The sequence below is a fragment of the Aptenodytes forsteri genome, unplaced genomic scaffold (genome assembly GCF_000699145.1).
Source record: "Aptenodytes forsteri isolate BGI_AS27 unplaced genomic scaffold, ASM69914v1 Scaffold92, whole genome shotgun sequence".
NCBI lineage: Eukaryota > Metazoa > Chordata > Aves > Sphenisciformes > Spheniscidae > Aptenodytes > Aptenodytes forsteri.
Genome location: NW_008794581.1, coordinates 1,436,800 through 1,449,891, shown reverse-complemented (window position 1 = coordinate 1,449,891; position 13,092 = coordinate 1,436,800). Strand labels below are relative to the sequence as shown.

The following is a 13,092-nucleotide window of genomic DNA, read 5'->3' as shown; positions in this document are numbered from 1 at the left end:
GGGGGGGGGGGGGGGGGGGGGGGGGCTCAGTTGCCGACTGAGGTTAAACCATGACAACTCTGTAGTCCTTACTCAGTCTATGACTGCAATGAGAGTTTTGCCAGCATAGAAAAGAGATGGGAACTGTAAGGTTGGATTCTGCTGACATGGCATTAGGCGGAGTACAGTGGTGCCAATATGCAATACTGGGCCTCCCGGGCAGCACAGCTGGTTCCAGGACCAAGACGTATTGGGACTGCTGGAAGGACAGACTATGCAAGTGTAGGGGTATAAGGAAAAATAAACAGTGTATCTTCCATTTTGTTCCTAGCACCTGGAGCTCTGTCAGTCAACTTGTTCTCTGCATCCAAACCTTCCCTTTTGTTCCTTGAAGCTTTCCAATAACCAGCCAGTATTAAAAAAACCCATAACAAAACCAAAACACAACTCTCCTTAGAAGATGAAAAAGTAGTATTCTGTTATGCTTGTAACTGGTTCTCCAGTGTTGCTTCTCCATGTACCAGGATCAGCACACCTTTTCATCAGATCTGGAGAGCAGAAACCGAGTCACTTACAGTATTACAAACAAAATAGATTTACTATTTGCCAATAAAGTATTTGATGGACACAGGATTTAAAGTTCACTGCAACCCTGCAACTTCAAATACACAAATATAGAAATAGAGCGGAAAAACCCTGATGCTCAATAAAAATGCGAGAGTAAGAAACATTCTTGCAGCAAATGGCATCAAAGCTATTGTATAATGGGTTTATGAGTACACACACCACCCTTCTTGGAATTACAGACTCCTCAATCATTCCAGTGGAGATATGGCCTATATATGGTGAATTTAAGTATACTGCTGTAGCTTCGCTTTTCTTATTTATGTTTTGCAAAATCCCAAGGGTCTTCTGACCAAGGTTGAATGAACATTGAAATAGGGTGAATAGAATCATGTACCACTGGATTGCGTTTTAACTGGTTTTGGAGCTAGGGCTTTCTCAGCATCCACGAAGTCTTTTATGTTAGTGGAAATACTTTTTTTTTTTCCTAGTGGGATATTTACTAGCAATGTTAATTTTCATTGAGCCAATGTATTCCATGTAAATTTTATCTTAACTTTTCCACAAATGCTCTATAGCATTGGAAGGACATTTGTATGACCTAGCATAACTGGAGCTAACAAATTAGAACTTCAGTGTGACTATGCACTATTTCTTTTTTAGCTATGAGGTACTAACCCATGTGGTGTTGAGAAGCTACAATACAGTCTGTGCCTAGATAAATAGCTCGTCTATGTATGTTGTGTGGGCATTGGCAATTACAACTGCTTTGACACAGATATGATAATTAAAAATTGCAGAAACACAGGTAGCCTGCTTTCCAGAGTGAGTACGTAGCACTTGAATACAACACACAGAAGACACAGTGGACACATTCATTTCAAGATAGGTGTAACCCACCAAAGCCATCCAGTTACTGAACGTGCAGCCACAGGTGTCATACCAAAAGGGAGTTACTGAGCCTTACAGATCCTCATTCTGGTGATACCCAGTAACCATACACCTGAGATGAATGCCAGAATGGTTATTTAATTGCAACTCACAAGAAAGGTGAAAGTTGCTGATAGCTGAGTACTTTGTTTGAACCACTACCAGCAAAGTTCAACAGTAGCAGTTACTGTTTGGGAAAGGTCAGAGAATACCTGTAAGAGCTTTTTGGTTCTGCTATCCATTTCTGTACTAGCAATCTGTCAAAAACTGGTTGCAGCCCACAATTTTTCAGGTAAAGTAGCATGTCTACTACTCTCCAGCCTGCCTAGACTCCAGTGTCTCCAGTAAGGACCTGAACCCGTTTCATCACAAGTTCCCTGGCAGTGCTGGCTGTTGCTGTGCCTACCATTCCTCAGGATTTTCCTTTGTCCTGCCTTTGTCTACCACTTCAACAAATCCAGATTACTTCCTTGGTTAGTTTGTTTCCGTAAAGTTTCTGCCCTGGCCCAGGGAAGGCTTTGTGTGAGGAAGTTAGAGCACAAGTCTTATGAGGAGCGGCTGAGGGAACTGGGGTTGTTTAGCCTGCAGAAAAGGAGGCTGAGGGGAGACCTCATCGCTCTCTACAACTACCTGGAAGGAGGTTGTAGAGAGGTGGGTGTTGGTCTCCTTTCCCAAGTAACAAGTGATAGGACAAGAGGAAACCTCCTCAAGTTGTGCCAGGGGAGGTTTAGATTGGACGTGAGGAAAAAATTCTTCACTGAAAAGGTTGTCAAGCATTGGAACAGGCTGCCCAGGGAAGAGGTTGAGTCACCATCCCTGGAGGTATTTAAAACACCTGTAGATGTGGTGCTTAGGGACATGGTTTAGTGGTGGACTTGCCAGTGTTAGGTAAACAGTTGGACTTGATGATCTTAGAGGTCTTTTCCAACCTAAATGATTCTATGATTCTATTCCATGATTCTATGAAGCACTGAAGGGGTCTCTGAGGATGGGCGATGTGAATGACTGTTTCTAGTGCGGCAGGTTGTTTTCAGTTTTATTAAGCAAACTGGTGCTTCCGCTGTAGAAATAAAATAGATATGGGGATAAGATTATTCCCCCTCCCCCCCCTCATTGGCATGGAGTGATTTGTCTTAGCAGCAGTCTTCTGTAAACAGTGCTCAGAAGTGACTGATGTAAGCTGTTCAAAGTCGTATTATCCACGTTCATACAGATCCCATCAACGCAGTACCAGGACACAGTTAACATCATTCAGGCAGGAGACACCCAGTGCCATCAAGAGAGAGAGAAAAAGGCAAACCAAGAGCCTGTGACATGGAGTCAAGAGCTCTGAGACAAGTGTCTTCTGTAAGTAGAGGGCTTTAATGAAGTGCTTCATTATTTTACAATTTTTGTAGCAGTAACTGGGGTTGACTCAAATTGACAGGATGCCGCTGTGCTCTCTGCTTCCAGGAGGACTCTGCTCAAGTGTAGATACCATTGTGCCATAAAGGTGGCTTTTAAGGTTGCCAAAGCCCCAAAGGCTTAGTTTTTTAGGGGATTTGTAGCTATTCTGTAGTTATTATTATTCTATTGGGTAGTTAATACAGAATGAAAACAAACTGTGGAATATTGTGGTTGCTGCAATCTCCTGTTCCAGACTGAGTTGCTGTTTATCTTGCCTCTGAAACACTGCAATAATTTTCAGTGCTGCCTAGCTACTGCACTGTAGTCTGACCTTAAGTGGGAAAAAAAAAAAAAGTGTAAAAAAAACCCTCCGTGTCCATACTACATTAAAATATGCAAGAAAAAACATCATCTCTGGATACCAGAAGAAATAGGTATGTACTAACTTTGCTTTGTGCATGTTTCTAGAGGTCATATTAGAGACTGAATATTACATTCCTTTCTCTGTAAATATAAAACGCTAAAACACTGTAACCCTGCAGTATAATACCCCATGCTATGAATCATTATGCTTATGTGCCTCCAGGCCTATAGTTAAGTGTCTAAGCTTTTACAATGTCTAAATTCTCACTAATGCTAACAGTGGTCACCTAGAGCTATGTTGACTGGGAAGAGAGAAGAAAAAAAATATTAAAAAATACCTTGGCTTTTATAGTCCTGAGCCTTCATATTTGCAATTTCACTCCTAACATAACACATACCAAAGCTAGGAATTCTGAAGCTAAGAACATTACTGAAACCACTTGAACAGTACTACAGCACATGAAATGCAATATCTGACACGTTTATTAGTAGAGGTAGGCTTCTGCAGTCATTATACATCTGTACATGCACACACTTTTTTAAAATGCCTGGAGAGGTCAGGCAATTGGACTAGGTGATCATTGTAGGTCCCTTCCAACTGAACTAAAAATCCCCATAAAAGAACCAAACAAAAAAAAACCCCAAAAAATTAGTTGCCCCTAATCTGAAGACCTGAGCACTATGTGTCTCCTAGTCCTGTGTCCCTGAGTAGCTACATTATTCCACCAAAGCCTTCTTTTTGGCTGGATGAAACTGTTTAGCAAGTGTACTCTTCTATTTCTCTCCACATAGAAGGTTCTTTCTTTGCTCTCAAAGGATACAGCATGATAGAATGAGTTCTTCATTTATATCTAATCTCCATACCAGGATTTTTCATGTATCTCTCATTCTCCCAAATGTACAGTTTACAGCCATTATACAAATATTGAGTGTGGTATTGCTCTAATGAGATCAATTAAGAATTACATATACTGTGAGCTTTATAACTGAAAGTGGAATACCTCCATCCCTTCTATTTGAGGCAAATAGAATAGGCAAAGTCCATGTGTACTTCTAGGGAAATTTTCCTGGCCTGATAAATGGATTTTCTTTAGCAAGATGTCAGGCAGTGGCTAATATCATGGAGGCAATACTCACCGGGTCAAAAGCCCAAACTGTCTTTTGAGTTTCATGTATGAAGGCTGCTTCATATACTGAAACTGCTCACAAGCCATTGGTTTGATTCTACTTATTTACTTTATACTTTATGCATAACATAATAATATGTACTGGTTTGGTATGTGCAGAGTAAGAAAAAATTAATTCAATGTTTACAGTGATAAGTGAGTTATTGAAGGTACCAACTGCACCAGGAAAATAAGTCGCTCTGACCAGAAATGAAAGAAATATTATAGGTAAGGAGCATGGATATTTCTTATATTTGGGAAACGGACAAATTAGGCTGTGTTCACATGACTACTTGATAATGATTGTATATAATTTGAGGACTTTATTTCCATAACAGCTTTTCATTTCAGCCCCTCTACTAGACACCGCAAGTAGCAACAGCTCTGCTAATAGCAGGATCATTTGTGTTCTCCTAAATTCAAATCAGGCAAAGTCACCTGACTGAAGTTAAAAAAATGAAGAAAGAGATTTAAAAGACTGCTCAAACCTCTGAGGTGATCTGAGGAGTGCTCCTGTTACCCCTTCTTTCAATGAGCAGAGGTAACAAGGGTGAGTGGCAACAGGTATGTTGCTTTGTGGCAAAACAATGCATTTTCAGTGCTAAGAAAAAACAGTGTAAAACCCACAGTGAAATATAGGTTGGTTCCTGCCAGTCCTAACAGACATGGAGAGATATAAATAAAGAGAGAGTGAATATAAATAAGGAAAGTTAATAAAACAGGTTTTGTTATGGGGCCTCACTAAATCAGTCAAGTGGGGGATATGCAATTTCATTGAGCTTTTTGTAAGCGTGGCTATTCTATAACTCATACTGCCTAATATGCATGGAAATATTTGTGTGAATGTGAATTGTCCTTCACTTTCAATGAGAGAATTTTAAAAGATGTCCATCTAAGAAGCCTCTGATGTTTATGGTACAGTTTATCAATTTCTCTCTCAACAAAATAATTTTAATAAAATGCTCCATAAACTAGAGATGACAACAATAAACTGGATCTTCTACAATAACTGCAAACCATTAATGCCTACAGAGTTCATAGGTGAGAAGCTGTTGTAAGCTGGAAAACCAGTTCAGACTTCTTGCACCATGGAAATAAGTGATGGAGTCACATAGAGAGCACATTAAGGAAGAGCCTTTTATCCCCTATATTCCAATGACTCCTCCTCTATGCAAGCTTTGGAGGGGTGACTAACTGAACTATCTACTCAGCTCTTGGAAGTCTGTTCAACAGATATCGTCATTGCATGCAGTAATGACGCATGAAATCGTATCTGCAACTACATCTTAGAACAGAACATGAATGGATTTCTATGTCTGTGTAGATAAATGTAAGAAGAAATAGCCTTAATATAATGCAACTAAGAACTCCAATACTAATAATGATACTTATTATTATCTTCATTTAAACAGCACTATTCATCTATGATGAATAAAGGTGTAAAGATCTAAGATGTAAAGCACTGTTAAGTGGAAAAGCACAATTTTCTATTCCTAAATTCAAGGCTTTTCACTCTTTTGTTTGATCAGTGTTGACCAACTGGAGAGCTTCTCTGGAGTGGTAGATGCTTTTGCTCTAATTTTTATTGAAGAACTTACCAGATCTGAAAATCAGGTCTTAAACTGGTCGCAGTGATTAGAGAACTCTCCTGATGACTAGAAAAACATTTTTCTTAGAGCGGAAGCTTTGAAATGGCTTCCTGAGTGCCCTGGGACTAAGCACCTAGCAAGATGTACCTTACTGGAAGGTTTTTCATACAGTTCCCTGAAAGTTTTGCCTGTGTGAAGACAGTAGGACTTTCCACAGAATGACTGTGGTGAAATAGCTAATCTAATTATATAATCAGTCTATTTCACCAAGGAAGCTTATTGAAGTAGAGACTAACTATTGTCACAAGCTCACTGTCCTATATGGTCCTAATGGCTCCATTCAAGCATCAGAGGTTTTGGAACTTGATTTTATGGTATGGAAAATTATGAAGATGCTTCAGTTCAAATTGACTTGTCCCATCAAGGTTGGTCCAGATGGCAAAAATACTACCTGGCTTTGTTTGAGGTAGTCTTGGGGAGCAAACAAAACCTTATGCTCAGTTTGTGCTGGCTTACTGCTTAATTCCATTTCCAGATGAGGATGAGTAGCTCTTGCAGGCAGCTTCATCGTCAGACTCATCAGGGCTTTCTGGCTGAACTCCATGCTGGTGTAGTCACTCAAGAGTGGTACTGTAATGGAAATGATTCCTTCTTCTTCACTTGTAACTGCTTCTTCAGGGATTTCTTCATGCCTTAGGCTTATGTCTATGTTATTGCTAGGTTCTTCTGACTGGCAAGTGTCACACTTGCGGTCTTCTCCACCATCTGTAAAGAGGTCTATCTTCAAAGGAGCCTTTGACCCATGCTCTATGACGTAAAGGCTAGTGGTATCATTGTCTGACAGGGCCTGAAGCAGTGACCTTGAAACAGGTTTCCAATTAGTCTGCAAGACAAAACAAGGAGAAAGAATAATTTTAGTATCATACTTCTGCGAAGTGCAATTGGCAATTTACTGAAATAAGTAACAAAAGAATAAAGCTAGGAGACAGGCAGCCTGATCCTGCCTATATAATGTGCTAACTAATCCATTTTATCTCATCTTCACTGGTTTTAGAAATATAAATGAAAATATTTATTTCCCTAATTCAGAGGACCATCTTCTCCTCCCCCATAGTATTTAGCAAAGTTTTTCTTGCTTTTATGTGTGCTTGGGACAAAATGTAGTGGTGATAAAATGTAGACTTCACAACGTGGTGTTCTGAGACCCACAGCTTTCAAAAAGTTTAACATGTATTACTATAAAAAGGCAGCAGCTTGAATTGAACAGCAGCCAAACAAGCTTTAGCTATCAGCTGCTGCAAGCAGTTTGTTATTCAACTTAATGCCATGTTGTGATCTAAGTATACCTTGGGTTATAATTTTTTGCAAATTCTGGATGATTAAATGGAGACAGTTTGTTACACCAAGAATCCTTCTTTTCCACTTAGATTGTTCTGCTGGGTTTGCCCACTTTTGCCATAATATCTTTTTAATTATGGCCAGGCTGGTATGTTCTCTGGTATAACTATTAGATTTTTTTTTTTCCTTTTTTTTCCCCCTCCTCAGTTGCTCTAAGTTTGTTTAAACTGTTATGGTTCTTTTGCAAGAAATAAATGTGTGTATTGTTTTTCATTTTCGTTCTTCTTAAAATTTGTGTTCTGACTTGGAAATGAGTATGCTGCTCTTTGAAATCTCAGCAATCCCGCATAAAATATCTCTATTTTTCTCTTGTAATGGGATAAGTAGACACATCTGCATGGTCAGCTTTTGCCTTGTTTTGAATAGAGACCTGTGTGATATGTACCTCCATTATCGTATTTACTATGAACAGCAGCCAGAACTCTACACCTACCAAATCTAAAATAAGGTCTGTGTGAGCTTCTGTCTGAAAGAGGCACTAATAGGTTAAGAAGAAGCAGCATCTTTGAAGAATCGTGTCTAAATGTGAAGAACAGGACACTGATGGGGTGGCTGGCCGGCCATGTTAGTGTCCATAGTTCATTTTCCTGGCCTCTGTGTGCTGACTGAATTGAGAGTGTCTCCAGTTCCTCCTGCTGCTCTGTACCATAGGATGTATCATTGCCTTAGTTTGCAATAAAGAATGCTCTGTCTGAATTTAAAGTACAAATTCTCTTGCTACCTATCTGGACTATAGATGTGTTTCTGTCAAGAGTTGCTACATTGCTCAACTAACTTGATGGGGTTCAGTCTCAAAACAACCTACAAATAGAATGAATATACAGAATATAGTAAGATTAAATCCTTGCCTCCATTTTACGGTGCTCATTTGGGGAATACCTTTCTCCACATTTCATGAACTGTTCATAATATCAGATTACTTCTAGGCAATATATCTGGTAACTGCTTTATTGTACTGTCTCCTCACATAGAGCTTTTTCTGCTTTCTCCAAAACCCTTATCCGTTATCTGTTATTTCTGTTTTTGCCATGTTATCAACATTAAAGTATTTCTTTACCAGACTTGGCTAATACAGGCTTCATTTCCTTTTATAGTTGCTTCACCTCTGCAGGAACAGTTAAATGCATTTTAAATAGGTATATTTTGCTTTTAAAGTATTTATGTCAAAGTGGCACTCTGGTTCATAAAACCTGTTTGTCCTTACTATAACATGCAGCCTCAATGTATTTCACCTCCACTTCTTCACAATGGCAAATTACTCTTTGAATCTATTAGGTTATTTTGGCTGATAGTTCTTACTCCTTTCTTGCTGAACTTCTGTCCTGCAACTCAACTCCACCTAAGCTGCTTATTACATCGAAACAGCTTCAGGTCTTGTGCTTTCTTTAAGGTGGAAATTCCCCGAATGTGGAATATGCTAGATTCTTTTTTTGCCTTTGAGAAGTCTCACTTCAAACAAGTATTGAATCTGCAGATCTCCCACTTTCAAAATGCGTGGTAGAGAAGAAGCAAGAGGATTAGGTGGAGTTATTTTTACTGGAGTGGTCAGTGAGGGACATCTGAATCCCCGCACCAGTTGCCTGGTGCTCATAAGCAGATAAATTTCTTTAACTGAACAAAACAGTGAAACTGCAATCTTCTAACAGCATCACTTTTGAAACTCTGACTTTGTACAGCTGTACATTTGTACACCTGGTCCTCCTTTGTTCAGCATTATCTAGCTTTGGCAAAATGACTATCTGATACTACCTCTGAGCTCACCACTTCTTTATCTACATTTACGTGGAAGAAAGGAAGAAAGCAAGCAAGGAAGTCCTGATCTGGAATATGAAAGGTCATACTTGCTCTGTTGAAGGAAGCAATGCTGATGTTCAGCAAAACCTTTGATTACCAGCAGCCTGTCAGGGTCTTCTGAAATTTCGTTGCTGATGATTTGATTCTGTGTCCTAGATTTGGACAGTGTCTGGCTTGTAGATACCTTCCAGCTTCTGCCTGATCTTTGACTAAATATGTAGAAGTCTGCTTTGTTAAAGCTCACAAGTTGGCTTGAGAAACCAGATTTACGAGTGCCAAATTAAGTTCAGGTCTGCCAGAAAAATCAGAGATTTAAAAATGAAAGCAGTACAAGTTCCTGCTCCAAAAACGTAATGGTAGGCGGTCTGGGACTTGGCAGATAAACTGAGGTGTCTTAGAGGAAGGACTTTTAGTATCAGGTGTCAGCAAAACTGGAGCAGAAACTTGTTTAAAAGGGGGGAGGTAAGGAGAGGAAGATGCAAATAAGTCCACTAATAGGCAAAAGTGAATAACATGGTCTCCAGCAGCCTCCTTCTAACAGCTGATTCCCAGGTGCTTCTTCAGTCCTGAAATTCAGGTATCCTTACCAAAGCATCTGCGAAAGCCGGGGACAAGATTTGAACATGCTGCTGAACCTTGGTGCCTGTTGACTAGTAGGTGCTCCTCAGCCAGCCACCAGCTGACCAGCCAGAGCCCCTGGGTTGCTCTGGAGGCGGGTAGAGACTGCGGGATGAGGAGTGGACTTCAGAAAACACCGTGTACATGGCCTCCGTCATGAGACTTCTGTGGAATTAGGCCACGATGTGCTACTTTGTATTTTGAGTAACTTGTACTTAATAATCAGTTCCAGCTGGTGAAAACTGACTGGATATAAAGACCGAATTTCTCTCTTTAGACTCCATCTCCCCCCATTGAACTTTGCTTTGTTCTTTTAACAACCATACCTTTAAATATGCTCTATAATGTTCTCAAAAAACTCCAAGAACCTTTATTAAATTAAAAAGTGTATACAGGTATTTTGAGTAACTTGTACTTAATAATCAGTTCCAGCTGGTGAAAACTGACTGGATATAAAGACCGAATTTCTCTCTTTAGACTCCATCTCCCCCCATTGAACTTTTGTTTTTTTTTTTTACCACCCTTCCTTTTAATTTTGTTTTTTATGTTCTCAAAAAACTCCAAGAACCTTTATTAAATTAAAAAGTGTATACAGCCTCTGCCTAAACAACAATCCTCCCCCATCTTATATTTCTAATATTACCCTAGCTTCCCAACTGTTGATATTAGACATTTACTAGGGTGAAGTGTGAAAAGACTAATAACTAGCATTACTGATTAATCAGTAGGAAAGATCTCCCTTGTGTATTTTCGCACACCATCAGAAGAGTACTTGCCGTATCTTGGAGAGCACTGCTGTTTCTTGGACTTGGTACACTGGGCCAGCATGATATTTTCAGCCTGTAAAGAAATATTCTAAATTTATTGTCAGATTAAATGACTGACATTTCCTATGCATTTAAATTAACTATCATTTATACATAACATTTTATTGGTATTTTCATGACCATCAAAACAAGATGTTCTACAATGACTATTAAGCATAATGCCAATTAAAAACTGATGACCAAGCTTGGTAGTCTACACTGAAATGCTGAGTTAGTGACTTTTAACATCTTTGTTTAAGGACAAAGGAGCTGTGACAGGAGCTGGTAATGTGGTCTCTTTCTATATGTTCAATCATTATATATTCCTAATTTGCTATAATTTCCACAAAACCTCCATCTTCCCTGAGAACTCTTGGACATGTAGGAGGAAGTTTGTTTTAGTAAGTATTTGCTCCTGGGTTTCTACTTAGAATTTTACTTTCCCCCAAACAAAGGGCAAGCTACTGCTGTTTATAGCTTCTCTGCAATGACACCGGTGGCCTGGAAGAGGCTTTTCCTGGAGCCCGCAGACCAGAACAGAGGGAACAACATGGCTCCTGCTCTTTCCTGATTGATTTGAGTTTGGCTCTTTCTGGGAGTTATTACATACAGTATCTCCCTGTTTAACCTGACACAAACCTAAACACACCTTTACTAAAAACTCACACCAGCTGCTTCTGCTGTAGAGGAAGGGGCTTGTAAGGTCAAGCTGAGTTTGCCAATCCAGCTGTTCAAATGGGTTTCAGCTGGCCGCTTGTCCACAGACATCTCATCAGAGCCCTTTTTTTCAAGCTTCCTCCTTGCACCCAGGGGCTCAGAAACAACAAAACTGGCTACAAGCTGCTGTGCTCTTCAGCCTCTCTGGGCCACCTCCACCAGGTGGCCACCTCAGGCATTGTCCTCCATGGCACTTCCCAAGAGGACAGGCTGTAATGGTGGCCTGCTCTTCACTCCTGCCACCCTGGGATGCTGGTGCTGGCCCCAGGCTGGCAGGGGTCAGCTGTGACTTCCCTGCAGAGGGGCAGCAGTGGGGTGGGATGGGAATTTCAAAAGGAGTTTCTGCTGAGCTGACTGATCCCATTGGCATCAGTCACCCCTGACTGCTCATCACTTGCTCCTGTGGGAGCGGAGGGAGACTGTCTCAGCGTTTTTGAGCTGATCACCTCCCTGTCAGCAGTGGCTCTCAGAGCACCCCCCTGTGAGCTTTGGGCAATGACTCACCTCCATAGGAAAAAAAGTCAGCACAGCTGTGAGAGACTATGGGAGGTTATGTAGCCCATCACTCTGCCTTAGTTTTGGCTTCAGTGTTGTCTCGTTTTCAAATCAAATCTAGACTTCATTAGCTGTAAGGTACTTTGTGTCTGTTTAGGCTGTGGTTTGAGGTAAAGCCTGAGGCTGTAGAGTTACCAAATCTCCTTGCTGATCCTATGAAGATGAGTGTTTGGCTGGCTGGTGAGTCCTTTTTTAGAAATCAAGCAAGCAATTGAGATGAGGGGATCCTTGGGATCCTTCATCTCAGTTCCAGGTGTTCAATACAACTACATATTTAATTGCTATTTTGTAGTGCTACACTAGGCTTCTGTGTGCTGTTTTTTTAGTTTTCAAAAAATTCTTTCCTAATGGGCCAAGACAATGAAGTATGATCTTATGTTTAACACAATGAAGTTTGCTCGAGGTCAAAACTTCTGTGTAGGTCTCAGAAATTCTTGTCAAAAAGGCTGGATCAGATATAGAGCAACTTAAAGTAAAATCTGAAAAGGAAAGTGCACAGGAGACTTAATGTGGAGTGCGGTCTGTTTCCCAACGGCAAGGGTAGGAGTTTAGCCTGATGCATAAGCTAAAGTGAGCTACATCATGCCGTACAGCTTTCAAGCCACAGGTTGTACCATCTGTCTGTTCTGTCCTTTAGCAGCTGTGCTTTCAATTTCTGAGGCTGGTGCTTTATAAAAAGGAGAAAAAGTGAGGGTAGTGTTCTAGGACATCAAAATAGTAATAAGATTTGTTGTATGCAACTAGGTTTATCAGAAAATGACTATTAGAACCCATTACTATGCATCCATTTTTCTTTTAGTGGTAGTGTATGCCCCTAATATTGTACTTCAGATTAATTTGAGGGGGGTGTACTTTATTACTGCAGAGAACAATTTCTTCTGAAATAAGAGGACCTTATCCATATCTTACAGGCACCCTCGTTATTCTCTCTTCTTCCTACTCATCCATCCATTACTCCTTCTCATTATGTGCTTATGTGCATAATTTATACAGTTAACATCCAAATGTGCTTGCAGGAAACTTAGATGGCAACATCAATTTGTGTATGCTGCTGGAATTTATTTTTGTGTTTCAATAGAAGAGGCATGATTATCAGTAAGGAATGAAAGAACAAAATAATCAAACGCATGCTTTTTCCATATATATAACCTATTTTCCACTGTGAGAAATGGTCCTAGCTCTTTTCAAGGGTGTTTGAGACAGGAGGTAGTCAGATAACTGTATCAA

The 13,092-nt window shown here is 40.1% G+C and overlaps 1 protein-coding gene across 1 annotated transcript in view; it reads right to left on the bottom strand.

Annotated features, from left to right (window-relative positions):
* Window positions 1–6,374: 6,374 nt before the first annotated feature.
* Window positions 6,375–13,092, bottom strand: part of LOC109279259 (interleukin-31 receptor subunit alpha-like) — a 32,815-nt gene continuing 26,097 nt past the window's right edge. The window contains exons 15-16 of the mRNA XM_019470259.1: window positions 10,564–10,627; window positions 6,375–6,860 (exon numbers count right to left, since the gene is read on the bottom strand). Coding sequence (XP_019325804.1) covers window positions 6,375–6,860; window positions 10,564–10,627 — 550 coding nt within the window. The remainder of the gene's footprint in view (window positions 6,861–10,563; window positions 10,628–13,092) is intronic.